Source organism: Musa acuminata, chromosome BXJ3-3, assembly GCF_036884655.1.
Source record: "Musa acuminata AAA Group cultivar baxijiao chromosome BXJ3-3, Cavendish_Baxijiao_AAA, whole genome shotgun sequence".
In the NCBI taxonomy this organism is placed as follows: domain Eukaryota; kingdom Viridiplantae; phylum Streptophyta; class Magnoliopsida; order Zingiberales; family Musaceae; genus Musa; species Musa acuminata.
This window is the reverse complement of record NC_088351.1, coordinates 35,797,394-35,816,761: the sequence shown is the minus strand read 5'-3', so window position 1 is coordinate 35,816,761 and position 19,368 is coordinate 35,797,394. Positions and strand designations below refer to the sequence as shown.

Genomic DNA, 19,368 nt, shown 5'->3' with positions numbered 1-19,368 from the left:
GTATATATTTGAATCTATCTAAAGATTATATAAAGAATGCAACCCTTAAAAAGAGAAGCCCACAAGTCCAATGAAGATATTAAGTCTCTATCTTGATTCATTTAATTTGATGATGATAAATTACAGTAATATTATTTTAAATGAAAGAATATGAGATGGAGAGATGAAAGTGCTATGTCAGAGAATTACGAGTCAATGTGCTCCTCAATGCATATAGTTAGTTACATGTATTTTTGGTAGAGTTTAGATGGATTTTAAGTCTATTAGATTAATTATCATCTAACAATCAAAGTTGTCATGCAACTTATCATCTAATAAATTAGTCAAATATCAAGTTGAAGATCAAAAGAATCCAACAACTTCGTAAAACACGTCCGGCTTTTGACCGTCTCGCGCTCATATCCAACATTTGAGGGAAGAAAAAGACTTGAAGGTCTTAATCAATCTCAAATTGGTGAGTATGACAAACACAAATAGACTACTGAGGTGAGAGAATTCAACCTTAGCGCATACGTAGATGCAGTGTCGCGATACGTCTTTGAAACGTGTTCACTTTCTATTCCTCTTTACCAAAAGTCAAACTTGGACAACGCGTCACCGAGTCTGGTGCTGCATCTGTTGCTGTACGTCTCTCTCGTCGATCCCTATCGCCTTGATGTTGCATTCAGTGTCACCGTTCACGGATGGCGAAGCTTTTGGAGATGATCTTAAGAACACGGAAGGCAGGCAGACGACTTTTCCTGCACGGCGGAGTTGCCATAGAAAACATCGGTTATCATCTAAGACGTGATATTTAGATTGATTGGAAGAATAAATAAAGATTATTATTTTTTATTATCTATTCATTTGGATAAAAATTTGATTTTAGATTGTCCTACATTATTACTCGCATAGATAAAAGATCAAGAAAATATTATCAGAGACGATAAGAGTTTATCTTCCTGTAGAATATTTTATAAAATATTTTATTTATTTACGATAAGGTATAAAAATATGTACTCATCTATCTTGGTTACTGACTTAGGCATCGAATCGATCAAATCAAAAAACTTTTTTTGACATCGATCTTCATCCAGGTGATCCCCTAAGAGCTTCGCGTTTTTATTTTGGATGCATCTCAATAATTCTATTGAGAGGGAATATAAAATTAGTAATATATTATTCACCATGCCAATGCTTTATCAAGCCAACATCTTTCTATTCACAAAGATAAAAGTCTAAAAGGCGGCTCGGGTTAGTTACTAAGTTGTCAAGCTACTGAGTTATTAAGCTACCTTCCTTGTGAAATATTCACAAGAATATTCTCGAAATGTTAAAAACCAATTAGGGTGATTATGAATCAACTCCCTTATGAAATATTTGTATAAATATTTCTGAAATATCATAAGATAATTTGGGTCACCAACTCTCTTACAAAATATTCGTAGTAATATTCTCATAATACTAAAGAAACAATTTGAATCGATAAGAAACCGGCTCCCTTACGTAATATTTGTAGAAATATTCTTGAATGACTATAAGATAATTCAGATCGATTACGAACTATGTTCTTTATATCATCATTATAAGATATTCTTCTATTAAAAATATGTTAACTTTAGATTAAGGGGAAGAAAAAAAATATTAAACTCAATACTAATTAAAATGATAGAGGGAGCAATTGAAAGAGATCCCTCGACCTTTTATCTTTATGCAATAAATGAGTCCGGACAAATTACTCCCAACCTCAGACAACTCGAAACAAAGTCATGTCTTATTGACATAGACATTAATAACATATTTTTTAATACCTCTATCACGTTAACCATGACCTCATCCACATATACTCGTAACAAATATATATATATATATATATATATATATATATATATATATATTATTGGTAGTCTCATATCTCTATTTGCTACATGCACTTACGACTGCTATACGTCAGCGGAATAGTAAGTAAATATAGGCTGATGGCGACATTGCATTGAAATGAACGGAAGCCTTGTTTTGATCTCCACACAGTTGGAACCACCGCATTGATTCCATTAGATAACTAAATAGATAATACGTAGATGTTGTCATCGCACCACTTAAACAACACACTCATTACAGAACTCGATCAACACTTTGCGAGACAGACGAGAGAAGAGCCTGTGGTCAACGAGCTACGAGTTGGTGGTGGTGGACGAGGAGGATGAGGAGGAGTAGGAGGACTTGGTCAACGAGGTGACGGTGACCTGAGAGCCAAGAAGTATGGTGCCCACGTCGGCGGTGAAGGTATCGTAGCGGAGGAAGAATTCCACCACCAGCAGCCGCCCCACGAGCACCACCAGCTCCTTCCCGGGGCACTGTTTGTTGGCCACCGACGGCGTCTCCGTCTCCGGCCCGTTCGACCACACCACGTACTTGATCAGCTTCTTACCCTCGTCCCCCAGGAAGCGGTCGCCGATGAACTGCTCCGCCTTGTCGAACACCTTGGGGTCCCTCGTCGCCAACGGCTGGTACCCGAAGATCATCTCCCCCTTCTTCACCTGGTAGGCCGCGTCGTGGCTCTTGATCACCAGGTCTTGCTTGGCCTTGCCGTACTGGTACTTTACCGGCGGGTCCATCCGCAGCGCCTCGTACACCACCGACCGGGTTAGCTCCATCTTCTCCACGGCGTTGAGCGTCACCTTGCCGCCCTCGCCCGCCACGGCCGCGCGGATCTCCTTGGCGAGCCGCGCGTGGAGGCTCTCCTCCGCCTTCGCCAACCAACCCAGGATCCCCGGGAGCAGCACCTTCATGCCGCCGTAGGAGTTGAAGACGGTGGCGAAGAGGAGGTTGTGGCATGCCTCCTCCCGCGAGAGGCCCAATTTCTCGGCGCTGTCGAGGGCGCTCCCGGCCGCGTCGCTGAAGTACTTGTACAGCGCCTTGTAGTCGCCCTTGGCGATGAGGGACGGCAGGGGGAAGGTGTGGAGCAGCAGCTCCTCCAGGATCTTGGGGAGGCCGAGGGTCATCAGCGGGCACAGCTGCAGGAAGAGCCACTTGGTGGACTTGGTCGGGCCCGTGGCCCCGAGCTCCGTCGAGGAGGGGCGCACGCCGAAGTAGGCCTCGCCGAGGAATTCGAACGAGGTGTTATCGTTGAGCTTGTTGAAGTCGGACTTGCCGGTGGAGGCGAGCTGCGACTCCATGGTCTGGAAGAGAGCAGTAAAGTTGGTGCGGAAGGCCGGGACGACGGCGTCCTTGCGCGAGGCGAGGACGTTGAAGAGGAGCTGCTTCACCTTGGCGTGGCTGGGCTCGGAGGGGTCGAGGTAGGAGCACACGCGGTAGCCGCCGGTGAGGGAGGTGGAGGGCATGTAGGTGCCTGTAAAGACGTCCTTCTTCTCCACCTTGGACACGTCGAACAAGACGGGGAAGCTCTTGGCGTCGAGGACCGCGACGACGCGGGGGTCAGAGGCCATGAACGGCCCCGGAGGCACGTTGAGGCGGATGACCGTGGAGTGGTACTTGTCGACCCGGGACTGGAAGTACTTGTCCGCCCCCTGGAAGTAGTAGAAGTCGAGGCGGTCCCTTATGGGAGAGACGAAGGGCACGCCGTAGCTTCCGGGGATCTCTTTGACGGTGGGAGCAGCATCGCTCTCGGCCATCGTTGGGACGTGCGTTGGTGGTGTCGTCGAGATGGTGGATGAACTCAATGGAGGTGGTGATGATGGATGGAGCACAGAAACTGGCACACGATATTATAAGGACAAGTCGGCATGCGTGCTCGTGCTGTGTTGCAGTGTGAATGGTCATTTTGCCCTTTGACAAGTCCCTACTTGAAGCCCTTCTTTGACTAAGTCAAGCCGCTGACAACTATCTAGAAGCGGAGGGGCACAAAAGTAATTCCGGTGACCTTTCCTTTTCCGCAATTACTCGCCGACTTATCATAGTACCTATATATATATATATATATATATATATATATATATATATATATATATATATATATATATATATATAAACACTATTTGACCAATCTACGAAGAGAAAATGCTGCTTTAATCTCACATTTGTTGTGAGATTAAAGCAACGTTGTTGCGCAAGAAAATGGATGCCTTCCTTGCGTGGTGAAACGGGGCGGGTCGGAGGAGTCTTTAGATCCGACCCTTAAATGTTATTTCGTGTTCATCGATTCTGACGTCCAACCAACAACTGTACACACGATGAGTCCAATTAAAATTGGGCACGTACAATAATTGGAGAGGAGTTGGTTGGCCGACTACTGTACTGAATCGCCCTCAGCCGCCTTCTTATCGCTCCAATTGATGTTGATGTTTCGTGCGTCGGATTGCTCGTTGACTCTGCAAATCTCCATTGATCGCATCCGATACTGATAGCTTTTTCCACTAATTGATTTTTATCGAATGATAACCTTTTATTGAGAAAATTACTCGACGATATCTGTTTTTTTTTCATTTAATTTCAATTTACCTTTATATTCTAATCAATTTTTTTTCAAAATTCTCTGATCTGATTCATTGAGTCCATTCGAATCTGACTAGATCTCTTCCTTCATTCTTTCTTCATCTCGAAAATAAAAGACAATGAAGGTGTCATATATCCATCCATTCAGGAAAAAAGAGATGTTCTCTAATAATTTCTCCAAAAATTATCCTTTCATCTATTCCACCATAAAAATCACATAATTCTCATATAAACCAATTAGTGAGAATTTTTTCCCTTTAAATTACCTTTTTATCTACACCACTGATGAGGGTAATAATTATGATAAGACTCACGTAACATTAGCTGCACCAGGTGACGCATCACGTCTCGGTCAACGCGAACCGGAGCGCCTATCGAGACACATTAACCCCCTGCTCAGGCTCGATCCCCCACGCTACGCCAACGATAATATCAGACGCTACCAGAAGTACGATCCTGCTCCCTACGGGCAGGCACATTATACAAACGGTAATTCTCACTATAAAAACCCTCGCGCACGAGACGAGAGAGGAGGGGAACTTAGCAAAAGAACCCCCCTGCGACTATCCATTAACTTGATCGTCGGAGGGATCGGGTCGAGCTCCCCGATCCGACCTTTGTGCAGGTGCGAAGTTAGAGGTCATCCACTAAACGCGCAGGCGAGGAGTCCTCCCCCGATGAAAACGACTACCCCATCCCGATCGAACTAACGCAATCGACCGCCTTAGCAATCTCGGGAAACGTCCCAGGGAGATCCCTTATCATCCGGATCCGAACTAAGCCGCGACGGCCCCGAAGCCACGGCTCGAACTTGTTTACACTAACAACCACAATCGTAACCTAAACCTAAATCACATAATTCGACGAGGGAGGGGTTTGGGGGAGGCTTATAAGGAAACCCAGAGAGCCATTCAGTGGGAGAACCATGGCTTCCGAGGAGCTTTCTGTGTGCTCTTTGGACTTTGTTGCAACAAAGAGCGCAGGTAAAGAAAGAAAAGGGCTGTTTCGCCTACCACCACAACATTATATATGTGACAAGCACATATGACTACAGATATCACAAACATGGTAAAGGATTGTCCATTCCTCAAGTCCACACATGTTGATTGGTTCATACAGTCATTTAGTTTCTGCTAAGGAAAAGCTTGACATAGTGACATTATTCCAGGAGGACAGTCGATTAGGTTACAACAAAAAGGAGTTCTACCAAGCATCCTTTCCCCGCAACAGAGGCTATTCCATCATATGGTGCAAACGAGGTAACTGTATTGTTCAAGAAATAAAGGAAAATTCTCATTGCCAAAGATTATACGATGTAAACAAATTAATTGAAACCTTGTCAGAATTAGACCATTTGTTTGATTTCTGGAACTCAATTATATTGACATGGATTTCTATAGAAAATGGAGAAATTAAGATAAGCACGTTATACCTGAGATGCCGTTCATCTGATGGGAATCATCTATAGTGCTGGCTCAATGCCATCGCCATTTCTCTGCAGAACCTGCCTGGCTTCTTGCAGCAATGCCTTGACGACTTCCTCAAACCGTCGTCTGAAGGTTGGCATCCTCGAAATGGTCAAACTGAAACCCTGCGACCTGCACACAATTACATGGAACAAGCACCCTCACAAACAAACCAAACATGCACACAGACACAGAGGGAGAAAGAACCCATCTCTCTATTCTGTTGAGGGAAATCCTCTATTCTAAGAAAAATTCTTCCTCCTAATCTGTATAAATAGGAAAGGGACATGTTCATGCATTCAAGCTTCTTCAATAATTCTTCTTGTCTTTTATTCTTTCCAACAAAAAGAACTGAAAAGAAAAAAGCACAGAATATACTTAATACTAATAATGGATCTGTGACACCATTATGTGAATGCTAGATGGCAGTGATAATAACAGTGGAAAAGAAAGAAATGATGAGCTCACGAAGAAAGAACTAAATGAACTCGGTCTCTGGTCTATCTTTATGGTGACCTTAGTCTCTGGTCTATCAGGCTAGTAGATGATTGAGGGTATTTGATCAAGCAGAAATGATATCTACGTAACAGTAATGTCATGAATATGAGTCAAACAGGGTAAGGTTAACATATATCAAGCTAGACTATGTTAAGTTTTTAGATTATGGGTCAAGCCTAATATTTGTAATCTCTTTCGATCTTTGGTCAGATTCCCTTTAGCCCATCTCTTCTCTTCTCACACATATATGAATATTTCAACCAGAATGTTGTTTTACCTTCTACTTAAACCTTCTAATTGGGCTCTTTTGACCTCTTCAGCTGGCGCGATCCCACCATTTTGCCAAGAAGAAAATCTTCGAGCATCAGAACAATAAAGAGCCAGCTTATAGAGATATTCCTCTTCTGTTGTCTCTAAATTTGCAGCCTTGATCTGCTCTTTCAGAACCAGCATGGGCTCGAAAAGCCAGTCAAAAATTCTTCCCTCGGGCCTATTTAAAGATGTGACTTCAACATTGTCACCTGCCAACAAAAGGAAATAACCATTTTTAGTTTCATGATAGATAGTCTCAGAAAGCAAATACACCGCAGAAGATCTAGGGGAGCTCTCATACGCAAGACAAAACCAACAGAACCGCTTTTTATTGAACGGACACAACACTGCAGAAAGACATATGAAGGAAGCCCAATGTTAACTATTTTGTTCTTTGAATTTTGCCATTCCTCCAAGTCTGATATATGAATAGCACCAGCTCGAACAAGCTCTTTACCAACACTCTCACATGACTTGAAGAAGTTATCCCATATCTAAGAAAACAATAGGTTAGCAAAAATTGGCAAAAACACAAAGAAAGGAGCAAGATCAAGACGATGTGTAGCTTTTTACCACTACTGATTTCAGCTCCTGCACCTTCATTGATGCTGTCTTAATCAATGGACGTTTTGCAGGATAAGAATCATCTTGGATTGGATCCCTCTTTATCGGAAATGATGGAGAGCGAGAAATAGCTGCCTTGCGATATTTAGGTCTGGCTGGCCACACAGATGTTTTAAAACACAAGAACCATGATGTATTCATTCACAGAAACACTCAGAAACAACAAAAGCCAAAGAAATCTCTATGTTGACACCCCAATTTTTTGATTCCTTGTGGTGGTTTCTCATAGGAATTTTTTGGATAACCACCCTTTTCAGCTTACTTTGAATAGCACCTTCATTGCTAGTTGCAACCTGATGTAAATAACGATCCATTACTTAGTCTAGCCCCCATGTTTTCCTTGATCATCTTCTCATGACTGACATTAATTCAATCATTAATGGTTATGATGGCTATAATCACTGATAATGTGCCATGACACTTCCAACACTCGAGCAATAGAAGAGGTAGAGTACTTTGGCTTAAGGGTTTAACTCATCTAGTTCCTTATCAGTATGGTTGACAAAGAATAAAGCAAAGATGGCTGCCATGAACGATCCTCCTCATCACCATACACACACCAAAAAAGGAACAAAAATTCCCTATTCCAATAGGGAAAAAATACAAAAGACATGTAAAGTTTTGATACTTGAGTTTCCATAGCACATGGATTAGGATGCAGATTTTGCAAAAGCAGTAGATAGACAAAAGAGATCATACATACCTCGGAAAGCATGAGCCTTCTCGCATGTACAAGAAGTCATTAGTGAACTCATCAAACATAGATATCACAGTTATGACATAGAGAATTCCACTCATTGTAGAATTTTCCTGTCAGAAAGAAACATAATGTCAATGAGAATCGATAAAGTTCATACGGTTGTCCAAAACAAGAAGTAAATTAAAAACTCGACATATGAGCTCAGAATGAAATTATTGAATTTCAAGAGGACTACAAATGCAGCACTAAGATATTTTGAGATTTGATACCTGATATGCAACAGCAGCAGCATAGCATCCAAGGCTAAAGCTCGAAAGAATCCCTGCTACGGCTGTCAACTCAACTGCTACAGGCCACAGTAAAATCAAAAGCCCAGCAAAAGGAACGCAAACACTTTCCAAGAATGGACCTGACCGTCCAATAAGATCTTGAATCAACTGCTTCCATCCTTTAAACAGCATAACAGGAACTTTGTAAAGGACTATAAGGCTAATCATGGGCACATCAATGAGCACACCTAAGATTCCTGCCAGTAAGCATCCAGGTACTTGTGATATCCTACATGAGTAAAAGTAAATTGTTATGTATCACTAAGATGGAGAACAAAAACCTCAGTTGTTAAGTTTCATTGAACCAGACAAGGGTAAAAAAACATAAATAAGACTGAGAGCAAGTACAAGTATATGCAAGATCTTTACAAAATTGTGGGTGTAGCCCTCAGTGGGAAGATCAATTAAGTAAAAAAACCAACTGCAAATGGCTGGTTCAAGGCATAACTTTCATGGTTACGAAAATGTTACGGTACCAACTACCAAGTAAGGTCATTGTCTAACGTTCTTCAATAATATGTACCATCTCCTCATGGATCAACATGTCAAAAGGTACAAGTAGTTATTCCGTTCTACCACAAGTACAATCTCCTAACACTAAGTTTATTGATTATTAATTTTGATCATTTTCTTTCTATCTCGTTTGAGCATTTAGCTTTGTTCTATATAGGATTGGATCAACTTTTCTAATTATATGCTGATATCATGCGGAAAGAAAAGGATGAAAATCCATTATACACTTCATGGTTTCATAGGTTCTATCACCATCGCTCATTTTTCGGGTCAAAGGCTACTTTCAAATGGCAAGAAGCGAGAAAAATGGCAAGAAGGTATCCAGGTTTCACTTTTAATTATCAGGTTGAAGAAATAGAAACTTTTTGGATCAATTCACTTGTATGCTACAGAAGCTCTCGCAACATTTTTCTCGATAAATTATCAGTTCAAATTTGTGCAAATGATTAATATCTTGATTAAGATGAAAGACTTTTGCGGTAATAAAAAATGGTAAAACTCACAGTGCAAGATTCCAAAAGAAAGCATGTATATAAATTCATTGAAGATTCGAGCAAATTTCTAGGCAAAATTTGTGCAATCCCATCTACTGAAAGTACTTATTCTGCATGAACCAACCTAATCACATGTAATTCTTAGAGCAGCGCAAAATGTGAAAAGTATGTGGTATTTGTTTATGAGAACCAAGAAAGGCACCTCATGTCCATTATTGTCTCACCCGTTGCTTCAACCAATCCATCCATAATGGAGAAGTAAGAATGAAAGCAAATATCTTTGAAGTCACGCACAATAGTGAACCCTCCTTTAATTGAGCTCCAAGTACCAGCCTTCACAGCAAACCATCAGTTTTGAAGAAGTATTATGTGGGGGAAAAAAAATGCAAAAGCATTAAGACATAATAGATTCGCACCGTGAAGCACCTAGAGAACTTATTTGGAACCCTTTCCCTAACAGCTTCAAATGTTGCCATTAGTGGCAAAGCAATTCCAAATCCTAGTCCTGTCAAAATGGTACCAATCACCGACGCAAATGGCCACAGAAGGATTGGAACTGGCATCAACAGCAGTATGAGAACCTTGAACAAGGAACCAAATTTCTTTGTCCTGCCACCCCAAAATTTAATAAGAAATCTAGTGCAATTCCTTGGATTAATATGTCATAATAGTGAAGCAAAAAAAAGAAATGGGATAGCAAGATGAATTTTGATATCACAACAAATGACAATAGCGAAAAGTAAGAGATAAATTGTATTTATGGCAAGTTTCACATGCAGAATGTTAAAAGACTTAACATTGCTATGCTGGGTCGATCGTGTTGGAAAACTATCAAATATAGTAATGGAGAATGAGCTAATATCATCACTATCAGATATTACATAAGGTTGAAGGCAGAAGGTCTAGAGCTCAAGAATTCCAACAGAGTATACCGGGTTCATGGTTAAATATCAATTTTGATAGTGGAGCATGGGCTGATATCATCACTATCAAATATTATATGAGGTAGAATGTAGAAGGTCTTTTTCGGATAATCTCAAGGTTAGGAGTCATACCCACTACTGGAAGGCTTATAGGGCTGATGTTCAGCCTTTTTCAGATTATAGCAAGTGACAGGGGACCAGCCTTCTGTTGGATCTGAGTGGACCATGGCTGTGGGAACATGAGGTTAGGAAGGCAACTTTCAGATGGACTGTAGATAGATTATGAGTCACTGCACAAGTGCTGATGTCTTCTCTATTTCAGATGGAAAGGAAGCTCAAATATGTTAATTTTGATGGGAGTAACCAGGATTTCTATGTCTTGCCTATCAAAATGTGGAGCTCCTTTAGACCTGAGAGGATCGATGTGGTTGGCAGTGAAATGAATGGCATGATACCTACAAAAGACAGTCTTGCAAAAAGTGACTTGGTCCTGCCCAATGTGTGTTTTCTTCTGCTCATGAGTGTGGTAGTCATATGCTCATTCATAATTCTTCCGTCAAACTCATTTGGGTTACGGTGAAAGAGAGAATCAAAGGATCAAAACTCAGCTTCGCATGGCTTTCACTTGGTCTCGAACTCATGGTTTCTTTGGAGAACAGAAAACGAAAGAAACGGACAAACGCTGAGGATGTTGGTGGATGTCGATGGAATCGTTTCCCAACTTGAACCTGGAAGATGCTTCATCCCACGACTAAAGTCACGGAGGCGATCTTGGACGCCACCAAGGTATGAGAGAAGAAAGGAAGAAGAAAAAGAAGGAGACGCCGACCTCGCGATACAGCAGCAGGTCCAGACGGCGTGCACGGGGTAAAGCCCCACGATCAACGCGGTGTTCCCGACCAACACGGTGACGAACACGATGGGCGCGATGAAAGCCGCTGAAAGAAAGGAGAAGCGGAATTAGGAAGAAAATGAAGAGGAGGAGGAGGAGGACGGACGGAGAAGAGGCACCAACCCTTGAGTATCCCGAGGAGGAGAAGCAGCAGGAAGATGGGCAAGAAGACAAGCAGATGGCCGAGCTTGGTGATGAAACCCTGGGCGGCACCCATGTCGCCTCCCTCCTCCACCAAATGGGGCTACAAGTACCATAACCGCTCTGCTCTTTATCTCTCGTCGCCCTCGTCAATACGTTGGGTGGCCTGCACGTGAGGCAGCGGGGAAACCGCATCAAACTTAGTGCCTCCTCCTCACAGCCACCGCAAACAGTCCAATGGCAGAACAGCGTCGTCTTGTGCAGTGTTGACGGGCTTTCAGTCCGAACGCCAACGAACTCGGTGTTGGCGGAGATTTTTTATTAGGTACAGAAAAAATAATAATATTTTAAAATAACATATTGAATCCCTTCAAATATATATATATATATATATATATGTCAATCATTTATTTATTTTCTTTCTTTCTTTTTTTTTCTTATGGAGAGTGAACCAATCTAGTTATGATTTTTTTATACTATATTATAGTATTTTTTATAATATTAAAAAAATATTATAACATAATATAAGAATACTATAATATAATATTTTTACACTATGTTACATGTTATAGTATTTTCTTAATTTTATTGAAAATATAAATATTTTATTATAGTATTTTTATACTGTAATATTGTATTTGTTTAGCATTATTAAAACTTACTGTAACATAAGATAAAAATGATTATAAACATAATTTTTTTAATAAAAATTATATTAAAATATTTATGTTATAATATTTCTATATTAAGTTATAGTGTTTGTAGTTTTTGTGGTATTACAAAAAAAAAAACCAGTGTAATATAGTGTAAAAATACTATAATAGAAGTGAAAATGATATTTGAAGTATTAAACATGATAGGAAGGTATTTAGAGTGAAAGAAGATTGAGGATATTTAAAGTATACTGTTAGACAATCTTAATCTGAGACATGATTGCAACGTGATGTATGAGATAAAAGAAGAATACAAATGTCACTCTCTATATGGGTAAGAATTCAAGATAAGCAATTATGTATGTGCTATCTCCTTTTAGCTCATGAGGACAAAGATCAGTTGGAACTAGTTAAAAATTATCTCATCGTATAATATTTCATTGAACATACGATCATATATAAAAGTTTATATTTAATATAATAAAAAAATAATTATATTTTTTTAACTACTTTTGTTTATATTTATATATCTTAAATTATTGACTTGGACGTAAACGGGATCAAATCAAAAAACCTCTTATTACCTCGATCTTCATGTAGACGACACTACGTAAATTTAACGTTTTCATCCTAGAGACACATCAAACAATCCTGTACATACGAGTCTATATCATGTCGGACTCGGACTGACGATGACGTCATAACTTTTTATTTTAATAAAGCTAAAAAAAGATATTATTTAAAAAATCTAAAAATAGAAAGCGAGAAAAAATTATTTTTTTTTTCAAAAATTTACCCTATATATGACTAAATTCACTGATACAAAATTTGATTAATATAATTAAATTTCTTTTTTCTTTTCAAATAATTTTCAGCTAATAATGCAAGCAAATTGGTGTCGTCGTGTCCACCACCAACTTCTAATTTGTTCCCGAGAAGAATAGATCTGAGCGAACGATACACAAATCTTTAGGTTTTACGTGGCAGAATCTACCGATCTTTTTTTTTTCCCACGTGAATCGCGCCTTATTTTTTTATCCGAAGAAAATAATAAAATAAAAATACTATATAATAACAATCTGCAGATATCTTCAAACTAAATAAATATTGGATTGAGCTTACAGCGCATTGTCAATGGTCTTATTGTCATGACCCATTGAAATCGAATCAAAAATATAATATCATCCATAGCATTTCATATCATTTCCAAAATGATTCAATATAGCCTCATTATCGATTTTGAACTCTTAAAAAAATATATTTTTTGTGTGGCTGCTGGAAAAAAAACCTTTTTCTTTTTCCTTACGAAATAAAACCCTTCAAGAATTCCTCTTTCTATTTACATAATCTAATCTTGATCCGAATCCTAATCTCAAAGCCACCTTCTGGATCTCTTCTTCTTGAATCAAGAAGGCCGTTTCCTCCCGTCGACCTGATCGTTCCGTCATCCTTGAGGTCGATCGCGTTCCCCATCCCCGATTCTTGACATCGTTTTGGGTTCTTGCTCACTCTTATTTGCTTTTGATTAGGTGGTGGAGGGAGTCGCAAGAATCTGATTGGAATTCGGCAGTGGGGAGAGATCCCGTAAGGGCGCCTCTGGCACCGCCTTCACAGCAGGCGCTGTGGGGAGGGACGGTCCGATGACGTCCTTCGTCGACTCCGCTCGTTTCTGGTTCGGCGGTGAAAACTCGAGCCCGGGTGACGCGGAAGGCCCCAGCGAGGGATCGATGTCGGCCGTAGACGACGACTCCGATCTTAATCTTCAGCCATCGGCGTGACAGCGATTCGAGCCTCGATGATACTGAAGACGATGGGATTTCCGGCCGCAGCCTTATCTGATGCGGAGGCTGCAGAAGCAAGGTGATCTTGTTTCTTCTCTTGATGTGCGATGAAATGCGTGCTATTTTGATTCGGTTAGCCTTTCTTTCTCCCTCTAATTCGCATATGGCCTCAAGATCTTGATGTTTCTTTATTATTTGTTTGATTGTAACTCGTAAGGCTATAAGTTGTTTGCTCGGTTGATTGTAGCTTTAGGTTTCCGTAGCTTAGCATCATCAATCAATCTGACTGCGAGTGCATTAAATTGTTTGAGGTTGCTCAAATTATTGATACTAACTTTTCTTTTTGCACGATTCCTGTCCAGGCAAAATGAAGTTAGTCTGGTAAAGAACAGAGGAGGCTTTCTTCCATTGGATTTATCGGTATGCTACTAACCTGCCATTGGATTTATACTAATGTGCATCATAAGTCAAAGAATTCACTGCCACGGAAATCTTTCCTGGATTCCTGTTTGGTTTGACTTTAGAGCTACAGCCTGCTTAAGTGTGAGCTAAGCATTAAGCGTATAGTGACTTCACGCTGAAGTGAAGCACTAACTATATGGTATATGGGAAGAACATCCATTTCCCTTTCCGTTGGCACAAGTCAGGCAGGAATTCCACTATACTTATTGGCTTGAAAAGACAGGCAGCTGGAAAGATCGATAGATAGATAGATAGATATTGGCTTAGACAGACTGGCAGAGACAGAGACAAACTAGAGGAAAGGGCAATCCTGTTCTTACGCCCAGCCCTATCACTTGAACAAGACTTTCGAGTGCCTATTGAGCTCCCTTAGGCGCCTCTCTTTAGCCACTGAGTTGGAGCATGTGGAACTCATAAATTCATCTGGTTTTTCTTATCTTTAAAAATATATTTTAGAATTTACATCGTATAGATACGCCCATCGATCAAAGTGAATACTTTCTTATAAGTCTACAGCACGAATGGTTGACCGATCAAATGATCTCTTATCATATTGACACTATAAGGAATGCCTGACATCAACCACAAGGAAGCTTTTAGCACTGCAGCAAAACAAGTAAGCTTTCAGCCACCATACAAACTTACGTTCTTCCTTTTTCAATCACTATATCTACTTGTTCCCTACCATCACCATCACTATCTCTTTCTCCTCTAATGATCATGCCGGAAGAAATGAGAAAATGATTGAAAAAGTCATTCACTAGTTACAAATCGTAGAATACTTTATCATAAGTGTTGGGATAGGGTATCATTCTTGAATTATATTACATGAAAAGAACATTGAAAGTGACTAATTCCTTAAAAATTAAAATTGTAAGGTGTCATTAGTTTAGCAAGACTTCAACAGTTTTTTACAAGATTCTAAACTCGAATCCCGTCTTCGTCACTTATCCTTCACAAAATAAATAAATAAAATAAAATTTTATATATGATGAAATTTGACATAAAAGAATATGCTGATGCTTGGATTGCAACTCTCTATCAGTACACAGGCAAAACCTATACTTGAAAAGTTGATACCACATGGAATATTAGCCTTGAAAATTTGAAGCAGTGGATTGCCTAAACTTCTTGTAAGCCTCTCTGAATGGTGTAGATTTGTAGGTGGCATTATTCTGTCATATTATTGGTCATAAATATATATCTTTATCATGAAATTTTAAGCACATATCCATCATAGTAAATTTTCTGGTCTATCATGAAACTCATGTTCCTCCTCCTCCTTTAACATGAAGTACCTCATTCCATATGCATGAAATGTCAATGCCATGTAAATCAAGAATAATAATAATAAAGTTAGAAAGCCTACACCAATCGAAAGACTAGAAAAACTCAAAAACTACTGCTACTCTGTTGCTCCTGTCTTAATCCGACTCGATGATCTCATAGGAAGAGATCGCACACCTATTTATAGTGTAAACTCATCCACAATTGGGTAGATTAGGACTTTGATATCTTAGATTAATTACATTATTATATTAATATCTCTTAGCTTAATTAAAAGTCTATTAGCATTATTTTACCATTGTAAAGGACAATAAACATTCTCCTAGCAGAAAGTAAACCATGAAAAGTAAGACTTCATGGCGGACATTTGCCGGCATGAAGAATGAAGTGATGACATAAAAGCAATTACTAGGAAGTCAAATGCTAATTCATGCAGCTTTCTGTCGACTTGCTGTGAGAATGGGGCGATTGGAGCTGAGAACCTCAACCGCAATCTGCCCAAACATGTGAAATAGAAATCTGTCCTTGTTTAGTGTACTTGGTACTAATAATGGATCTGTGACAGCATTATGTGAATGCTAGATGGCAGTGATTTTGTTGCCAATTAGTGTCTTTAATTGCTTTATCTGGCTCTGATTTTGTTGCCAAGTAGCAAGTATCACAGAGTACAGAAGAAAGAGGGAATAGAGGAAGAACAAAAAAAAGCAAGCAATCAATCAATCACATCATTTCTTTCTTTCCACTGTTATTGACACTGCCATCTAGCTTTCACATAATGGTGTCTCAGATCCATTATTAGTACAAGTTTATTACACACGGGTGGATTTCTATTCACATGTTTAGGCAGCTCGCGGTTGGGCTTCTCAACTGAGATCGTCCCATTCTCACCAAACTCAAGCATTTGTGCTTTTTCCTCTTCCACGATGACCCATGGCGAATGCAGGATAGGGGTGTCATCGGAACTGTGTTCCCAATCTTCCTAGAGACGAGACGTTCCAATCCTGCCGACAAACCGAACAGCAATGGGAGCAGGAGGCGATTCAATGCCAGAGGAGGATCCACCATTTTTCGCGAGGGAGGCAGGCAGCATTGTGTTGGCCGCTGGAGTCGCTTCGTGGAGCTACAACAATGGCGAAATACCTGTTGTTGCGATTACTGTCTTTGACAAGAGTAGCAATGCCAATCAACCAGATTACTAGCACAAAGGTGAGCCATGATTAATTCTCCTACGAAAGTTTTCAGTATAGAGATAAAAAGTCATGATTTGCTCATCACGATGAGACTTTTATACATCCCTACTGATCTTAACGTGCATGCATCTTTCACTAGTTCATGTTCGCGATCTTAATGTGCATGCACCATTTCTATACACTCGATGCTTTTCATAGAAATACCAAACCAACACTTCTTTCATGCATGTGGCTTTTTGTCCATTAGAGAAGAAAAAGAAAGGAATAATTTCATTGCATCAAAATATGCTTATATTGGCTGTAAATTTGCTCCCTATATACAATAAACCTAACCATGGCTCCTCTCTCTCACGATCATTGCTCCATCTCTCTCTCTCTCTCTCTCTCTCTTATGAGCGCTGATTCATTTTCAGGGGATGCCTCAGTATAAGAAGAGTAGTGAGTCCTTGAAACAAAGACAAGAAAGTGGATTGCTTGGATTTAAGGTAGAATGTCTGTTGCTTGTTTCAGTTGTCGAGTCCATCACGGGTTGTCATGTCCCGCACCATTATGAGAAATCCAGAAAGAGGCAGCCATGCACTAACCAGGTCGATGGTGCAACCGCAAGACATCATCACAAGTGCGCACGACGGGAGACTGAGTGCTCTCCATGAGTCCCATCTGGCGAGAGAGCGAGAAGACATCGTGGGCGCTATCATCCATCAACATGGTAGGGTTTACTACCGTTCCACTGTTGAAGATGGATTCCAGTTTGAGGATCTGCTTGGGTGCGCGTGACGGTGCCGTCGGGCGCAGATCTCTGCAGGCTGGAGCTGTTTCTGCGGCCTCGGTTACTGTCTTCCATGGCCGAAGTGGCTTGTAGCTGGAGCGAAGAAGGAAACCCAAGTCACCGGAAGCAATGATGCGAAGGAAAAGAGATGCGTCAAGTGTTCACATACACAAGATCTTACGGATGATGGTATACGATGATAACGTGCCGAGCATAAGTGGTATGATCTCAAATGTATCAATCAAATCTTCAAGCTTTGATAAGGATTAATGAGTGTTTGATGTCATTACTTCATTCTGCTGTTTATATCCCGAAGGAGGAAGTCCTCAAGGAAGAAATAGTCAAAGAGGAAGGCTGATGCAAAGAAGAAGCACACAATATACTAACATGTTGGTGCGAGAGAGTGAAAGAGAGAGAGAGAGAGACAGGGAAAAGGTTTGGCCATCTTTTGCCACAGCAGAAACCGACGCAACGCGGAAGGAGGCTCGGCTTGGTTTGAATGCCTTTAATTTACCTCTGTCCCCTTCCATGGCAACTGTGCCTTCTGTAGCTTCTCTTCAGCATCAAACTCCAACTCTGTGCTTGTCTGATCCGATTAATTCCTTGTAGCTTTTACATTTTGACGACTTAGCTCAGATATAAATATAAATATATATGATCGAGTTATTGAAACTTAACCTTCCCTTATATCCATTCAAAAGAACTCTAAAGATAGATAGATAGTGATGCTTCTGCAAGTAGATTTTTGATGATAGATGATGATGATCATCACTTGTACAGCCTCAGCATGCATTCACCTTATGAAACAACTGTCTACCACCAAGGAAATGGATACTTCTGCATACTTGAGGAGAGTAGCAGAAAGGTAGGCAGACCCACCCAGTAATGGACATCTGAAGTAATAATAGTAGTGATGTGAATGGATGTCTTCTTTCACGAAGAAGCTGTGGTGAGAAATTTCGTTCACCACTAAAGAGCTATCATTCACAATGTTGCCTTCAAAAACTAAAGACCTCTTCTGTGTACCCTTTTTAAGCTATCCAAAAGTGCTAAGCCTTCCGCCATCAGAGCGTTGGAGACCTTCCAAGAGTTGCATTCCATAACAATCACAACATTGTCAACACATATTTTGTACCTTCAAAAGCTTTAGCTGTTGTAAATGGGACATCACATTTCAATATACAGCAAAGAAAACTTGCACAAATATATTTTCTTGCAAGCAATATAAATTTCATCCATCAAAGCCAATTCCTTAGAACAATATAAACTCAAAACCAATGAGAAGGTCAACAGATTCTATGCTAGAAAAAACAAGCTTTATCTACCTTAAACCAAACTCAGAGTTTAGATAGATATAGTTATATGCACAAGACTCCCCTACATTAATTAATTACAGCCTATATATTTAGAACCATGATTTAATCCATAATTCTCCTACGAAAGTTTTCAGTATAGAGATAAAAGACATGATTTGCTCATCACGATGAGACTTACATGCACCTCTGCTGGTTGGTTCATACACGTAATCTTAATCTGCATGCATCTCTCACTAGTTCATGTACACGATCCGATCTTAATGTGCATGCACCCACCCACCGTCTCCATACACTCGATGCTTATATTGGACGTAAATTAGAGTATCAATGCTAAAGTTTCGTCAATCCACTCCTCTCTCTCATGATCATTGCTCCATCCCTCTCTAATGAGCTCTGATCATGGTGGGCTAAGCTAACCATCAGAGTTTACCCTAATAATTCATTTTCATGTTTAAGATTTGATCTCAGCTTACCTATCATAACGCAAAAAAGGTAAGTTTTATCTTATTTTCAGTTTAAACTCTTTATTCATAATCATTTTGTCTTGTTGATTCAGCTGAGCTACAGTGAGCAAAGCAATAAGA

At 40.1% G+C, this 19,368-nt stretch overlaps 2 protein-coding genes and 1 long non-coding RNA gene across 4 annotated transcripts; 1 reads left to right on the top strand and 2 right to left on the bottom strand.

The window, feature by feature from the left end:
* Nucleotides 1-1,972: 1,972 nt before the first annotated feature.
* LOC135632279 (allene oxide synthase 2-like) lies at nt 1,973-3,694 on the bottom strand. Its single transcript, XM_065140709.1, has one exon. The coding sequence runs from the start codon at nt 3,612-3,614 to the stop codon at nt 2,154-2,156; it is 1,461 nt and encodes a 486-aa protein (XP_064996781.1). The 5' UTR covers nt 3,615-3,694; the 3' UTR covers nt 1,973-2,153.
* A 1,797-nt stretch (nt 3,695-5,491) lies between these two features.
* On the bottom strand, nt 5,492-11,598 carry LOC103978805 (uncharacterized membrane protein At3g27390). The gene is made up of 11 exons (XM_009394735.3): nt 11,309-11,598; nt 11,123-11,231; nt 9,787-9,979; nt 9,573-9,703; nt 8,304-8,592; nt 8,038-8,144; nt 7,284-7,425; nt 7,012-7,204; nt 6,676-6,919; nt 5,867-6,032; nt 5,492-5,697 (listed from the first exon to the last, which is right to left on the bottom strand). Exons 1-10 carry the CDS (start codon nt 11,400-11,402, stop codon nt 5,897-5,899), a joined length of 1,638 nt encoding a protein of 545 aa, XP_009393010.2. The 5' UTR covers nt 11,403-11,598; the 3' UTR covers nt 5,492-5,697; nt 5,867-5,896.
* A 1,679-nt stretch (nt 11,599-13,277) lies between these two features.
* Nucleotides 13,278-18,121, top strand: LOC103978806 (uncharacterized). 2 transcript variants are annotated; one of them, XR_010494968.1, is made up of 7 exons: nt 13,278-13,434; nt 13,509-13,839; nt 14,123-14,180; nt 16,453-16,715; nt 17,113-17,408; nt 17,495-17,688; nt 17,785-18,121. It is a non-coding gene; the product is annotated as an uncharacterized LOC103978806 (long non-coding RNA). The 2 variants fall into 2 exon arrangements; XR_010494967.1 differs by having other exon boundaries at nt 17,113-17,688.
* Nucleotides 18,122-19,368: the final 1,247 nt, after the last annotated feature.